The 16,517-nt window shown below is 40.1% G+C and overlaps 1 protein-coding gene across 1 annotated transcript in view; it reads left to right on the top strand.

The window, feature by feature from the left end:
* Positions 1–16,517, top strand: part of LOC136875694 (serine protease inhibitor 42Dd) — a 135,320-nt gene that overhangs the window by 99,365 nt on the left and 19,438 nt on the right. Inside the window, exons 5-6 of the mRNA XM_067149253.2 lie at positions 3,425–3,666; positions 12,536–12,721. Coding sequence (XP_067005354.2) covers positions 3,425–3,666; positions 12,536–12,721 — 428 coding nt within the window. The remainder of the gene's footprint in view (positions 1–3,424; positions 3,667–12,535; positions 12,722–16,517) is intronic.

Here is a 16,517-nt window from a genome sequence, read left to right as displayed (position 1 = left end):
TAGGCTTTTTCCCCAAGGTCTTACATGAACTATTGTTAGAGATTTAATTACAAAACATTGAATTCCATTATATTGACTACTGAAACAATTCAGCTCTACAGAGCAGGTAAAATAAATTTTTAAAGTATAACCACAAGATGACGGCAAAATTTGTAAGTTGGTCATATTGTTAAATGAGTCTTCATGCTTTGTGATTTTGGGCAAGACGAGTGAAATTCGTGCGTACAGTGTTTGTTTTCGCGAATGTCGTTATTGTCGTTTGTGAAGCAGTGTAGTGCCATAGTAGTCGTGATTGCAGTAGCTGTTAGCCAGTTAATGTGTATAGAGTAAGTCGGGGAGAGATGGCGCACATTTTGTAATGATCGTGCAGCAACTCTTCGCCAACATTTCGATTAGCTTATTTTTATGCTAGACGTCATTCCTTATATTTCTCCTCACTGCCTTTTGAAGGAAATGGTCTGAATGTAAGTAGATTACAGAAAGAGATCGTTTATTTGAAAGTGTGTCACCTGCGCCATCTCTCCCGTAGTGTCCGGGTGAGATGGTGTTATGTACTTGATATGCTAAGGAGGGAAGAAATTAAGAAGTAAACTATGATTACAGGTTTAATACATTTATTTACCTTATTTACATTCACTTTTTTATTATTTCTTGGTCATTAATTAATCAATTAATTATTTAAACTTCAAGATTTACCCCTCAGTTCTTTTAGGATATGTTTTTGCTTAATCTCTCTCGTCCACAATCATTACACGAGTTCTTATACACTGAACACAATTCATGCAGCCACTTGTTGCAGACTGTGCACTTAATCCAATCATCCTTCTTTTTTGTCAAATAATAGTTCTCCCAGCACTCCACACACTTGTTGCAATCATCGGATATTGCATTGTTTTGCCCACCTTGAATCATTTTGGCTGCTTCATTGGAATGAGGTTTTTCTCCTTTCCTACTCTTATCCGTTGTGGCAGTGGTTGCAATTTTTCTTTGCAAGTTTTTATTTTCGTTCACTGAAATTTCTCTTTTGTTGGAGATGTTACGCATTAAAGTTTCATTAAAGGCATGTACCACAAACTTCGATTAGGCTGTAGCTGCTTCCTCTTCTCCATAATTAGTATAATTTGACACAGATTTTTAAAAATGCATATAGGCTATATAATATATTTTATATTTTATTAACAAACTGATCGGAGGATGGAAACACATTTTATACCTAAATGGAAATTCAAAGAATACCGCGCTAACTCTCCCGACATTTGGGGAGAGATGGCGCACCCCTGTCCCATGAACTGCGTTGGGCCAATATGGCGTATATCACACCAGCCATAGTCGTTGACTAACCTAGTCACCCGCCTGTGCCAATGCAAAGTTAATTTAACTTGAACAACCCAGTCAGTGGGCTTTTATATCATGCCGTAGCAAAACTTTGAAGGTAGAGAAGATGTGCTTGCCAGAAATATCCAGGATTCCAGGCGAAACCACTCGCACCATGTGACATCCAACAGATAGCTTTTGTTCTCACGAACACACTGTACACACGAGAAGCAGTGGCCGAGCGATCTAGCGGGCGATTGCCGCACTGGCCTACCCTGCGCCATCTCACCCGGTGCGCCATCTCTCCCGGAATCACTATATAAGTGCCATTGTAGTGTAGTGCATGTAGCCTGTTGAACAGATAAAACTACGGCACCCATTCTAGTTTATATAGCCGTGTAAATTCTACCTTCAGTATGTAAGTGTCGTGTAAATATCTCCATTCGTGTGCTTAGTGTTTATCTGTCTAGCTAAAAACTGAGTGTTACGGACTTAATTTAAGAAGACAAAGAAGTTTAAGTCTGTAAATAGCATTTTAAGTAGTGGCGGGAATTTAATTTTACGCCCTTTAATATAGGCTAGAATTAAGGAAGTTAGGGTCTCCTCGACCGAATTTAAATATTACACAAGAACGAAGGGATTATAATAACAAAAATGCATAAACTAGGAAATTCAGTTCATCACGTTATAAGAACGCTGACTGGCTGTGCGTATGTATGTCGTTGAGCCTGCATTCTTAGTAAGTTCATATATGCTGTTCATTTCTGTGAGCAGTTTGAACTGGCGCTCAGGCAGATAAATCTGACAACCCAGGTATTTTTCGAGGTTTCTTCGATTTTATCTGATTTTCGCTACGTGGCCGTTCTGTCTCGAAAGCAGATTTCTATTCAGCCAATGTCATCGATTATTGTTATTGAAAATGAAAACCTACAACCTGTTTTCCAGTCTCTGACCGGGTCAGGGATGTAATGAATGAATCAGATATAGGCTGTTATTACGATGGGGTCGCCACTCCCAAAGTGATTTATATTAATGAGTGATAGATGCTATGAAATGAGAATGGAGAGTGTTGCTGGAATGAAAGATGACAGGGGAAAACCTGTCCCGCCTCCGCTTTGTCCAGCACAAATCTCACATTGAGTGACCGGGATTTGAACCACGGTATCCAGCGGTGAGAAGCCGACGCGCTGCCGTCTGAGCCACGGGGGCTTTAATATTATTATTATTATTATTATTATTATTATTATTATTATTATTATTATTATTATTATTATAGCTAAAATATCGTGGTGTTGGTCAGTGAAAACTGAACTGATTGGGGAGGGGGAAGAGGTGACGGTACAGCCCTTCCAGAGTAAAATGTCACGAACCATCCCTGGTTGACCAAGAGTAATTGGTGGATGGTTGTGCGCAGGGTGCAAAATCAGAAAGAAATGGTGGGTGTGAGAAGGGTAATAGGGCTTTAAATACTGGTGTTTATTTCAGACAGTACCCGGCGTATTGTGGGTGGGTGTATAGAATTCCCCTGTAAGGCCTTCTGAACCGAAGGTGACTACGCCGACCGTTCATTCAAGGAGGCGGACAAAGTAAACTCGAGTATTCGTCCCGAGGTTGTTCAGCTGTTTTTCAGGCACAACCGAATAGAGGCGAGCTGCATGTACCATTTTAACAACATACAATTACTGTCATTCTTAAATCCCTGACAGTACTGGGGATCGGTCTTGGACCTCCAAGGACGGCTGTTAATAGTGCTAACCGTTCCGTTACGAAGCATTCGATATGGGCTTCGATTCCCGACGCGATGGAAATATTACCCTTCAAGGGTTAATTCGCCTGGCTTGGGGGCTGCAACTCACACAACACACTCAACACTATCCTACACTTCAATAACACGTAGTTTCCCATATACTTCAGATGCCACCCACCCTTGTCGGAGGGTCTGCCTTACAAGGGCTGCACCATGCCAGCAATGCCCACCCAGCATTACAATTATTATTCAATGTCTGGTTTTGCACTGAAAAATCAATCAAGTTTTTCTCGTCACCTTAAAATTGTCCTTGCTTAACAATCCAGTCACTTTGTAACAGTTCTGTGCACATTTTCTTTTCAGGTAGTTTGACTGTTGACACGAGAATGCTGGCTCTCAACGCTATCTACTTCAGAGGAGGTTGGCTAAAACCCTTCAACGAAACTGATACATACTTCGAGCCATTTTATACCTCCCCAGGCAAGAGTATCAACGTTGCTATGATGCACCAGACAGAGTATTTCTATCATGGGGAGATCCCGGAGTTACAGGTGCAAGTTCTGAAACTCTACTACCGCGCTACAAAGGACGATGAGTCGTATGAGGTAAGGTTATAGGTTTGTGAATGGTAAATTTTAAAGAATGGGCTATGGGCTATATGGTGCTGGAGATTTCAATCCATATAGTTTTGTTATTATGGCGTGCAGCCTCCGAAGATGTCCGGTGCAGGTCTTTGGAATAGACGTCGTATAGGTGACCTTGGCGTCTATGAGGACATGGCCCTACCTATGATGATTCTAATGATAATAATAATTATAATTTCGTGTGGCTATATCTAGCCGGGTGCAGCCCTTGTAAGGCAGACCCTCCGATGAGGGTGGGCGGCATCTGCCATATGTAGGGTAACTGCGTGTTATTGTGGTGGAGGACAGTGTTATGTGTGGTGTGTGAGTTGCAGGGATGTTGGGAACAGCACAAACACCCAGCCCCCGGGCCACTGGAATTAACCAATCAAGGTTAAAATCCCCGACCCGGCCGGGAATTCAACCGGGACCCTTTGGACCAAAGACCAGTACGCTAACCATTTAACCGGACAAACTCGTGTCCTCATCCCGAGTTGGTGCAGCTTTTTTCAGGCACACCCCCTTTGGAGGTGAGCTGCATGTACCATTTCAACCACATATCAGCCCTCCTGCCATTCTTAAATTTATGACTACCGGGAATCGAACTCGGGTCACCAAGGACGGCAGCTAACCATTGTGCTACGGAGGCAGACAAAAAGTTAACTCGTGTCATCAACCCGAGGTGGACCAGCTCATTTTCAGGCACACACCCATTGGAGGTGAGCTGCATGTTCCATTTCAACCACATACCAGCCTTCTTACCATTCTTAAATTTCTGGCAATACCAAGAATCGACCCTGGGCCACCGAGGACGGCAGCTAATAGTACTAAACGTTACGCTACGGGGGAGGACAATCCATTGATTATGAGATGATTTGATTGTAGTTGATTCACAAAGAGTTGCATGCGTCCTGTAGCCCAGCCAACATGCCTATAAATAGACTTACATTAAAATACCTTCTATTTAGAACTATATATAAATAAAGTTGTAGGGGGTCCGCTGTCTGTAATTTCGTTTTGTTTTTTTGCCAATTTTTCGCATATTTATCCGTTTTAGGTCAACTCAAGACCATGTCAGTGATTTTTATTTTTCGTGTCTGTCTGTCTGTCTGTCTGTCTGTCTGTCTGTCTGTCTGTTCCACAGTCACGGCGAAACGGCTAGATAGATCTCGACCAAACTTCATATTTAGAGTATACTCATCCCGGGAAATGTTTCGATATGCATGCGGTTTAAGAATATCTGAATAGACGGTGTGTTTGTAGGAAAACCAGAACACTTTTCTTCCATTTTCTCTTACACTATTGACTTCCTGTAAAATCTGTGGACTGTACGTGAAACTTCCATTCATTAAAAACAAAAGTAATGTACACAATTTCGCTTGCCACGAACCTGCTACGCTGGCGTAACAGTGGTGATACTCCCACGTGACGCTTCCCAGGTGGCGGATAGGGGGTCCTAACCGGCTTGCCGGCGGACTTGAGGGAAATAAAATACCTCTCGCGGACCAAACACACAACCCCCCTGTGGGTGGGGAACGCCGACGAAGAATACACCCACGGTATCCCCTGCTTGTCGTAAAAGGCGACTAAAAGGGGCGACCAAGGGGTGATTGTCTTGGAACCATGAAACTACTTGTGATTAGTACCACCACGCGAACATCATGGGTTGCTTTTACTTGCGCGTAGTATCGCTGTATTAGGTACCAAATAGGTTTGTGATTAGTAGCACACAGGAGCACCGTGCGGTCGCCTTTTGCAGTACCTGTGATTAGTACCACCATATGAGCAGGACCATGGGATGATAGCTACCATGTCTCTGCCTTGCCTGTGATTAGTACCCACTATATGAGGAACACCACGGGATAGTGGAAGGTCCCTATGGTTAGTACTCTTATGTGATGTACACCATAGGTTTGCGTTGCCTGTAAATGGCGCCGCAAAGTGAGAAAAACATAGGTCTGTATTATATGTCGAATTTCATAACCTCTGAGTAGTACAATAATGTGTGGAATACCTCAAGTCTCTGCTACTTTTGATTAGTACCGCAACAGGACAAATACCATGGTTCTACTTTCCTAGCGATCAGTACCGTTATGAGGGGCTGATAACTTGGATTTTGGACCCCCTTTAGACCGCAAGCATCATCGTTTGTGTTATGCTATAGCAGCAGTTCCTTGGTCAGTAATCCTATTCTTTTACGTCAGTTTGTGTGAATGTAAAGCATTGCGGTCGCATTCACTGATTGTTTTAAATTCATGTCCATCCATTCATTCTTCGTTCTCACGCTTTGAATTCTGGCCAGTGGAGAATTTGACTTTTGTCATTCCATTTCGTCTCATTTCGTACCATTAGGGGCTGATGATCTCGATGACAAGCATCATCATTATCATCATCATCATTATCATCATCATCAATAACACCATAAGTCGTATTCTTATCTGTTTACCAAAGAATGCCTGCGACTAAATTTCTCATTTGTTACCACCTTTTTATATCCGTAACTCATACAATCACCATTTATTAAGGGAGATTTTATTTTTCAGTACATCCACTTGGTATTTACACTTGTCCTCAGTTATAATCCTAACTTTCTATTAATTTCAAATTCCTTAATTATATTACTTTCTTTCTTAATTACTCCGTATGTATGCGAGTGCTAATCTTGAAACCTGGGCACTCTTTTCTTTGAGGAAAACTTCTAATTTCTTCAAATGTGTAACTTTCGGCCCCGGAAAATATCGAAATAGGGATACATTTTAATGACGGTGCAGATCTTTGTTTCGGAGTAGTTGGTGGCGAAACGGTAAGTCGTATTAAAAAACGGATTGCACTCTCGGCGTTCAATTTGGAGAGATCTGCAACTTTGGTCCTATGACTTATTGTTGTGTCTTGATTGTTGATACGTTAGATAGCGCTGCATTTCTCGATTATAATAAAATATCTCCAGCTCGATTGTGACTGACATTAGCAAAAGGGACCTCTCTTTATAATGAAAACTCTCCATCTCTATTGTGAATGCCGCTGCCAAGTGAGCCTGCCGTTATAATAGAAACTCCGGAACTCTATTATGATTGGCAGTAGGAAATGTGGCCTGCCATTATCAACAACACTTCCCCAATGCCTACCTTACATCGGAAACAACGTATGGTGTCCTCCCTGTTTTGTTTCCCAGATAGTGCTAAGAGACATGCATTTTAATATAATATTACTCACTGCCTTCACAGTAATTTTCGGAGATATGCGTATACAATGTAGAATGCCGTAGCGAAGCACGGGTAAATTTGCTAGTTACATATATATATATATATATATATATATATGAAACTTCCTATACAGGTGTGGCTTTTTGACGGTTCTGATAAAAAATATTCTGCATGAATGTAGTAATCTTCGACAATCCCTTATACAGTATATTTGCAACTCTTCCTTCAGAAAAGAAGTACAGGCTGTTTTGTGGGGAGATCTATAAGTAGATATGCGTAAACATTAGCGGTATGACCTTGTAAATTCTTGCAGTTGATTGAAACCTTCCTACAGACTTCAAGTGTAGGATAGAGGACGGCATCGTAAAATGATATGAATATGTATTAGACGGAAGACCTACGTTAGCCCCTACTATATATGCAAATCTTTCTGCAGAACTCTAGTGCCGAATAGCATATATAGACGTGCCAACTCCTCCGATGTAAGCGGGTCACATCCGATTTTCATGCCTCCTCGCACACTCCTAATCATTGAGACCGATCTCCTGATTTTGAAAGGAGATTTATTATTCTTGTATTGTTTAAAAATTCCACGTCTTTTCTCGATCTGTCAATAGCGAAAGAGAATTGATGTTCAGTGGATATTTTTTTTGCTAGTGGTTTAACGTCGCACTAACAGATTGCAGGTTTTCGGCGACGCAAGGGTGAGAAAGGGATATAATTGGGAAGGAAGCTACTCGTGGTCTTAATTAACGTACCTCGTGGAAAACCAGCGGACAGGAACGTGACCACCGAGAAAACTACATCGTGTCAGCTTTCGTATCTCGGTTCCAGGAAACAACAATGTCCCGGAGATTGATGATCGAAAACTTTTGACCGGTAGTGTATCTGTTTGATAAATGCCCGCTGTCTGATTGGAACCTCAAATGGCACCATCAAAAGTGCGTTTATTTGGCGGGCGTGATGAATTTCTTCTGCATGGGAAGTCACGTTCTATAGATTCGGATTCTACTTAAAACAGTAGATCTCATCGCTTACCCTTCTTTAGTACTTTTGAGCCATAACTGCATAATGTTTCGTGGTATATTTTTAGTATCCAACCATTCTTCGGGCTTGCCTTGTACCTTAAATGCTGGGTGGATGCAGTGGCGTACCCACAAAATAATTTCAGTGTGTTGGATATAAGTCCAGGCCAGTGGTGTGGATACGACTTTACCTTGGGAGGGGATATGAAAAGAAAGCCGGTCCTGCCGAGTGTGGTGACGGATCTTCAGTAGATATTGATGGTTTTGATTGTTACCATGTAATTATATCCAACAATAGAAATCATAGCTTCTTTACTCTTGACATAAACCGGCTGCATTATTGAAACTGTTCGTAAAATTAATAATATCGTTCTTCCCATCCCTATTTTACACCTACTGTATCCCGTACATTGTTTGAGGGAGGCCTACCGCCTTTTGTCTTCTGAGAGGATCCTAGCTACCTCCCTCAAACTCTCCAACTCCTCTCTCATACTCCTTAGTGCCTGGCCACACCCACCGTTCATACACTTGCACTCCTTAGCCATTCTTTATGGAATAAAGTAAGGAAAAGAAAAAAATAAAGTAACTTATTCCGTACAAAAAGTAAGGTAAAGAAATATTGTCTAAGACAGTACCCAAAGAACACACGACAATAAGGTAATTAATATACTACTACACTACAATTTCACGTAGTAATGCTAAGTTTGAGACTATTTTAGTACATTTAGAAATACAGTAATGCAGTTCTGTTCAGTGAATGATGAAAAATCTTTGAAAAAACTTGTAACATTAAATTCTATTTAGCTAGGCAGGTGTTTTGAACAATTCATATTTGACCCAAATGGGCGCCTTGCTTGTCTGGGTGCGAGATGATTATAACAATGAGGAAGAAAGGTGGTGATATCGGCACATAGCTTACTTCCGTCAAAAACACAAAGGGGTCTGCTCATGGCTTGATGTCTCCATTCGACGGACGAATCGCCATCAACAGCGTCATATGTCCTCACTCCATATAAACGCCGCGGAAAGGTTTTAGAATTGAATCCAAGCTTTTGATACGCAATCTAGTACTTAGAAATTGTATATCTCCAACTCTCCTACACTTTATTTTTTTCTTTCTTTCTTTCTTTCTTTATCCGTTTACCCTCCTGGGTTGGTTTTACCCTCGGAATCAGCGAGGGATCCCACCTATATCGCCTCAAGAGCAGTGTCCTGGAGCGTGAGACTTGGGTCCGTAGGATACAACTGGGGAGGAGGACATTACACCGTCCAGGCGTCCTCACCTGCTATGCTGAACAAGGAACTTTTTCGGGATAGGATTGGCAGCGATAGAGAAGGAAGAGGGAAGGAAGCAGCCGTGGCCTTAAGTTAGGTACCCGGCATTTGATAAGTGGGAACCACGGAAATAACACTTTGAGGATAGCTGAGGTGGGAATCGAACCCCCTCCACGCAGTTGTCCTGCGAGGTTGAGTGGACCCGTTTCCACTCCTCGTACCACTTTTCAAATTTCGTGGCTGAGCTGGGAATCGAACCCGGGCCTGGCAGCTAATCACACTAACCACTACAGCACAGAGGCAGACCAGATTTCTGATTTTATTTATTTATTTATTTATTTATTTATTTATTTATTTATTTATTTATTTATTTATTTATTTGATAGCCCAAGGACGGGTTCAGCTCGCCTGGTGCAGCCCTTGTAAGGCAAAGCCTCCAACGAGAGTGGGCGGTATCTGTCGAGTATGGGAACTGCGTGTTTTGTGGTGGAGGATAGCGTTGTGTGTGGAATATGAGTTGCAGGAATGTTGGGGACAGTACTAACACACAGTCCCCGGGCTAGTGGAAATAACCATTAAAGGTTAAAATCGCCGACCCGGCTGGGTAAGGAACCCGGTCACCTCTGAACCGAAGGCGGTTGCGCTGACCATTCAGCCAAGGAGCCGGACGATGGTAGAACTGTTTTCCACCAATGGCACTCGAACCTGCCAAACACGGTATCGGATCATATAGACTTGATGTCTTAACTATTATTATTATTATTATTATTATTATTATTATTATTATTATTATTTCGTATCAACCTACTAAGGACCACGCTTTCTCTGAGTTTTGATCTTTGCCCAGTGCTCCTTTATTGGTCCACGTCCTTCCCGTCTTCAACTTGAGCCTTTCTTGAATGCCCTGCTGGTCTTTGTTTCCTCCTGAGTGGGTTACGTTTTTGTATATCTTCGTAAGTGGTCCCCATCTCCTGTAGGTCCCTTTCCACCTCCTTGAACCAAGCTGGATGGGTCTTTTTATCTTAGAAATAGGTAAAGATCTGGTTCGATAATCGTGTTGGTTTCATTGTTATCAAGTGGCCAAAAATGGAATTCTCCTCCGTGTGGCATCAGAGATCGCTTTGGACAGGAGTATTCAGCTCAAGGTTTTTCGGACGTCTACATAATCGTATTAATCTTTGTCTTTAATTGGGGCAAGAATTTTATTGAAGATCTTTCTCGAATTTCCAATTTTTCTATCAGGCCTGTGTTGTTCATAGCGAGGCATTCCACTGCATACAAGGCCTCTGGTCTTATGACGGTGCAATAATGTCTGAGTTTTGCGTTGAAGGATATGGCCATTTTGTTGTAAACGCCTTTGATCATTTGATAACCCATTTCAATTTTATTCATGAGCGATGCGAAAGTTTTTTTTTTTTCAGAGATGCTTCGTTCTATCCACCCAACAAAATACTTAAATTTCTGTCCCTTTGATAGCCCTCTGATTCACTTTTAGCTGTTTGGTGCTGGCTTGATGTCAGTTACGAATTCCGTTTTCTCCAAAGAGATCTGGAGGCCTAATTTTTCCGCCTGTGTCTTGAGGCGATTAATTGGCTTTGTAGCCATGTCCAAAGAGTCAGATAACATTGCTAGATCATCTGCAAAAGCTAGGCAATCAGTTGAAATGTTCATGTTCTTTTAACCCAATCTCACAACGTATTGGGGCCCACCGTTGTTAATTTCGTTGCGCTTTTATTGTTATTGTTATTATTATTATTATTATTATAAAGTATTCATTATTTAAATTTATTTAATATTCAATTTAATATTAATTATTTAATATTTAATAATAATCATCAATATAGTGATAACATTGATCAATTGGTATATTCATTTGACTGATTGCTTGCTTGATTGATAATATATTTTTATACAATTCGTAATTCATTCGTATGCGTTGCTTTTGTGATAATTTCACCCACAGTCAATTAACAATTGACCACAGGCAGAGAATCAGCGTAGTTGCTGTACCACATAAAGAATGAATCCCGTTGACTGAAGTCTCTAAATGCAGAACTCGCATAAGTGAACAGACGATGTTGTATTATGTTCCTGTACTCAATCCACTTGGACGGTTACCAATGAAGTCTAACACAGACATTATTCCATTTGCTGCTGTAAAAGTCGCTGTTCAGTTTGCTGTGTTATTCTCAGTTCACATGTAATATATCTCAAAACAGAGACAAGAAAAATTTAGTTACGTTCCTTTGTAAACAATACTATTTTTTATTAGGCATAAACCTACATTTATCCTTTTTAGTTCGACTTTCATAAAATCGTTGCAAACCCCAGTGACACATCACATTGCATTTTCGGTTGTTTTTCTTACGCAAAGGTTCAGTTGCGTGGTTGGTATTACAACAAGGAAACTGCTTAAATGTATACATTCTTCTGTTGGCGAACGATGTCTGATATGGCAATACCTGAGACCACTTCCAGTATCTAAATTCCCAAGCTGAATTATTATTTGTTTCTTAATTCGTGACAGTTTGAACTTACCTACTAGTGCGAGAAATTACCACAGTTGACTTTTTATAAACTGAGTTCATTTCGATGTCTCCGTAGTTAACCATCTCACGAAAAAACGCAGTACTTGTACAATGCCCCACGACTTAATACCATTTAAGAATATGGTAACAAAATATCGGTATCGTCAATCGATTAGAAAGTATTGCTGTGTAACATCAAAGGTGAATAACACTGTATGTACACCTACAATACAATAGAGAAAAACCACCTCAATATACAGTACAACGATATCGTGGGACATACTCTAATTTATCGCCTACTCGGATCTCCAGTGTGAATACATACATCAATTAAAAGTATTTTGAAATGTTTTAAAGAAATGAGACATTATTTTCTCTATTTTGGTGAAAGAGAAACAGCAAAAAGTTTTTAAAAATCACAATTTTAGACTATTTTATCGCTTTATCTTGTGATAAATTGGATTATGTTAAATATCAAAAGTGAATTTTAATATACAACCTATACTTAATGTACTGTGCTGCAAAGTTATGAACAATGTAATTTTAAATGTTGAACAATTGTGTTTAAATATTTGCTTCTTAAAACAGTGTTTTATTTATTTATTTATTTATTTTTCTATTTATCTATTTATTTATCTATTTAACTATTTATTTGTAAAATAATTCTCCAGTATTCAAGATATACAAGACAGATAGACTATACATACTTAGATATATTGAAACAAAAACATGTACCTCCATTTTCAGGTTTAACGCCTTCGAAATTTATACAGAGTAATCTGGAAGACAGACTGACACTGAAAGTGTTAATGTGTTTCAGGATTCCCCCAAGAGCATGTTACTTCTGATCCCGGACGCCGTGGACGGTCTGGCGGCTCTGGAAGCTAAAATAGTGCACTTCAATGTGAGCCAGATATTTAATTACCTGTCAAAAAAGGAGATCATCTTGTCTCTTCCCAAGTTCAAGGTGGGGTCTACTCTGAAGTTGGTGGACAGCTTGAAACAGGTAATAGTAGACATATCGTATTGTTAATGTACTAATACCGTTATTCTATGCCCGCCTGAGTATCCTAAATTGTACTTACATATTCATCAAAAAATTTTCTCCATCCCTGTTATAACTGTCAGTGTGTTGCGATCTTGAATGTTCATGAACAGTCCATGTAATCGGATTAGCAATTTTGTAGTTTTCGATTTCAGTTTTCAAATGTGTTAACTTCTTTTCTTATGGGGTGTTTTTGTTCTTCAATCTGGTGAGAAAAAGTCCACAGTTCTAGCCCTTCAAGCAATCAAATCAATGTTGGAAAAATCCTAGGGATATGGGCTACGAATTTTAAGTAAATCTGTATATATATACAATTGGATGTTGGTATGTTTGAAGCTAATGGACTCAAAAACTACTGTACCTATTTCGCTGAAATTTTCACAGTTTGTTCTTAATACATCTGAGAGGGATTATGAAGTGGTTTGAACGAAATCTGATTGGTAGTTCCGCACTAAGGGGCAAAAAATAAAATAGGGGAAGATAAGCAAACCGCAAGATAAGTCCGATCAGCGGGTTGCCTACCCAACAGTATGTAAAGATTATAATGTGTTCCTCAAAACTTCTTTATGCTTTTATCTGGAAAAATTACTGTAGGGGCAAGAAACCCCTAGCACCCCTAGAGGAAAGGGGTGAAACTTAAAAATCCGAAAATGGCGATATTAGTGACGAATTCATAGTCTTTGGGGTAGCTGAGATGAACTGTGACACCCTGAATGCCGTTTAAGTCGAAGTTCGTTCCCAATCGGTATGGTAAACATATTATGACTTACTGTTTTGGAAAGAAAACTGTAGTTTAAGACACACATACGAGCGGGATCGTACAACTGAAGATGTTACAGACGTTAAAATTGGTATTTGGAATCTTCTTTAAAAATACACACATTTTATTTTTTTATTTTTGGAAAATCCATAAACTAAATTATCGGTACTAAATGTTCATAAAATTTTTGAAATGGGCAGGAAAAACAATATGACAGGCATACCAAGACGAGTTATCTGACCTATTTATAAGGAATGCTGTGGAGCAGCGCACGGGTCCACTAGTACAATGTAATGAAGTATGCGAATATATTTTATTTATTCCTAAAAATTACAATCCTTTTCTTAATCATCGTGATCTGGTCGATTAGAGTATCAGTTTACCTTTTTTCTACCACTACGAGCGCCTAATATGAATAAATGCAAAGTTTCACAAAAGCCCTTAATAACTACATTCGGTGTGGACATTTTTCAGAAACGCCTAAGGATATTGAACCAAGGAACATATTACAGAAATAATTATGTATATAAGTTAGTTTGTCTAGGATTTGAATAAAAAAGAAAACTAGTAAATAAACAATCGATTTTAGGTTGTTTTTTCGGAACTGCATTTAGGCCGGAAGTAGTTTTCGAAATTTGTGTTTTTAGTTTGATAAAGATATCGCAATTTGAAACCTTTCCGGGCCCTTTAGCCCTTCAACGTTTGGCACTGTACCGGGCGGTACGACTCCGCGCCGCTAATTTAAACATTGCGCCAGTTGGAACTCCCCTACTGGAGGAAACCTGAACTTTAACAACCATGTTAATTCTAAAGGTTATCAGAAGATGTCGCTATCTGTAAATTTTGAAAAGTTCTGAACTGTGTCTTTTTCGATTTATTTTTTGTTTTCTCTGTAGTGAGAAGTGTGAACATTCTCTTCTAGATGGCACTACTGAAGAAATACAACGGTGCACCCTAGTGCGAAGAAAAGGAACTTTTTTTTGAAGAATTTTAGTATGCATAAGTTTGTTCTTTGTTAAATTTCTTTCAGTCATTGTTTAGGTTGGCTGTATAACCCTTCTCTTTCCGCCAGTTTTGAATTCGACCAATGAGTAATTTTTGTAATTAATTTTCCACCAATCCTAGATGTCTTCTTCAGTTTTGACTTCAATCTTTTGGCCGTCCAATAAAAAGCTTGTGGGCGGGTGTTATCATTCATGAAAGGTCTCAAATGTTCCGCGAGGGTATATAAACTGCTGATTTTCGGGTCTCCGCGCCACTTCTGTAACATCTCTCAAAGTGTAATTATGTAGCAGGGGGCGGGAAGCGCCTCTTTCGTCGGGCAGCAGTTCATCCATAAGGTAATGGCCTTTTAATAACTTATTTTCTTGCTAGCTCAGCAGTTTAACCCTCGGGGCGGGTTCGAAACTTTTATCATGTAACTTTCCTTTAAATGTAAAAGACTCTTGATATAAATTCTGTCTCTTTAACTACAAATTGGGATAGAGAGTGCCTAACCCTCTCGAGTTCCCACTCATATTGTTTTGAGGTGACTACGTTTTCATAACCGTTTTCCTTCTCTTCGTAACGTAATAACATTTTCTTATCGTGTCACCTCCTTAGTATGGGATTAGCCCTTGCGTAAGCGGCCTAGTTCCAAGTAGGTTTTAAAAGTGTATTAGGAGTGCAAGATTTGCCTCCATTCTATTTTGTATTATGGGCCAGTAAAGTAACCTGATGTTTGATTTTGCTCACGTAAAGGCCCTGTAGGTTGGGTATCAAATACCCCTGTTTCTTGGTGTGCCTTAAGGGCAGATAGAAATGAAGTTTGTTGTAGCCTTTCATAGGCTTGTATAAATGAGAGCGGGTCTGCTCCTTTTCTTAACTCTGTAATTAGGAGCAAGCGCTCCTTGTTCTTAGAGGTTTTCTGCCCTTCGGCAATGGTGGTTGTGAGCTGTGGGCTCAAGGAATGTAAAACGGGGTTCGAACCGCTGAACTGGTAAAAACTGTAATCTATCATTTCTCAATTTGTTGAATTGCTACTGGGTACCTGTTACGCTTTTGTTACTTGTTGTCACTTGTTAATTTTGAAGAGAAAATATAACCTTTGTTAAAGTTTTAAATTACCTTTAACTTTGTAGTTGAGACCTATTCACCCCCAGTCGCTTCCTTCACCTCTGCTGATCCACCAAAACACGGTAACAGGCACAATTGAGGAAATTGCTTAATTGTACGCTTTTCGTATTATGGAGAGCCCTACTTTGTCTGCTGAGAAATGTTTTTAACATTTAAATAATTACCTTCACTATCTCAAAGCATACGTTTGTAAAATTCCAAAAGCCTTTAAGTCACTTCCTATGTCCTATCTTACACACCCCCATGGGTGGGGGGCGCAGACGGAGAATACACCCCCGGTATCCCGTGCCTGTAGTAAGAGGCGACTAAAGGGGCGACCAAGGGATGATGAAGTTAGAACCATGAGAATACTTGTGATTAGTACCAATACGTGCGGGTCGACGTTACTTGCGACCACCTTGCGAAGAAAACCGATACGTTACATAGCAGTAGAATTATGGGAGGAACACTACGGGTCTGGGCGTATTTGGTGATAAGTCACCCTGAGTATTCTACCGTTCGGTTCCATTGTGTTCAGAATAGGTCTACGTTACTCATAAGTAGCACCAATTTATGAGAAACACCATGGGTCTATGTTGGCTATGATTAGTGCCACTAAGTGGGAAACAACACAGGTCTGGCTGGCGGCCGTGATTAGTCCCACTATGTGAGTAAAACCATCAGTCTGCGTTGTTTGAGAGTAGTACCATTATGCGAGGAACACCATGGGATTTTGTTGCCTGTGGGCGTTACCATAATGTGTGATAAACAGTCGGTCTGTATTGCCTATGATTAGTACCATTATGTGAGCAACTCTATAACTATACGTGGCCTGTGATTAGTTCCACTATGTGAGGAACACCATGGATTTGTGTTACCTGTGAGTGGTGCCATTGTGTGTGA

Source organism: Anabrus simplex, chromosome 6 (assembly GCF_040414725.1).
Source record: "Anabrus simplex isolate iqAnaSimp1 chromosome 6, ASM4041472v1, whole genome shotgun sequence".
In the NCBI taxonomy this organism is placed as follows: Eukaryota; Metazoa; Arthropoda; class Insecta; order Orthoptera; family Tettigoniidae; genus Anabrus; species Anabrus simplex.
This window is presented reverse-complemented; position numbering and strand designations above follow the sequence as displayed.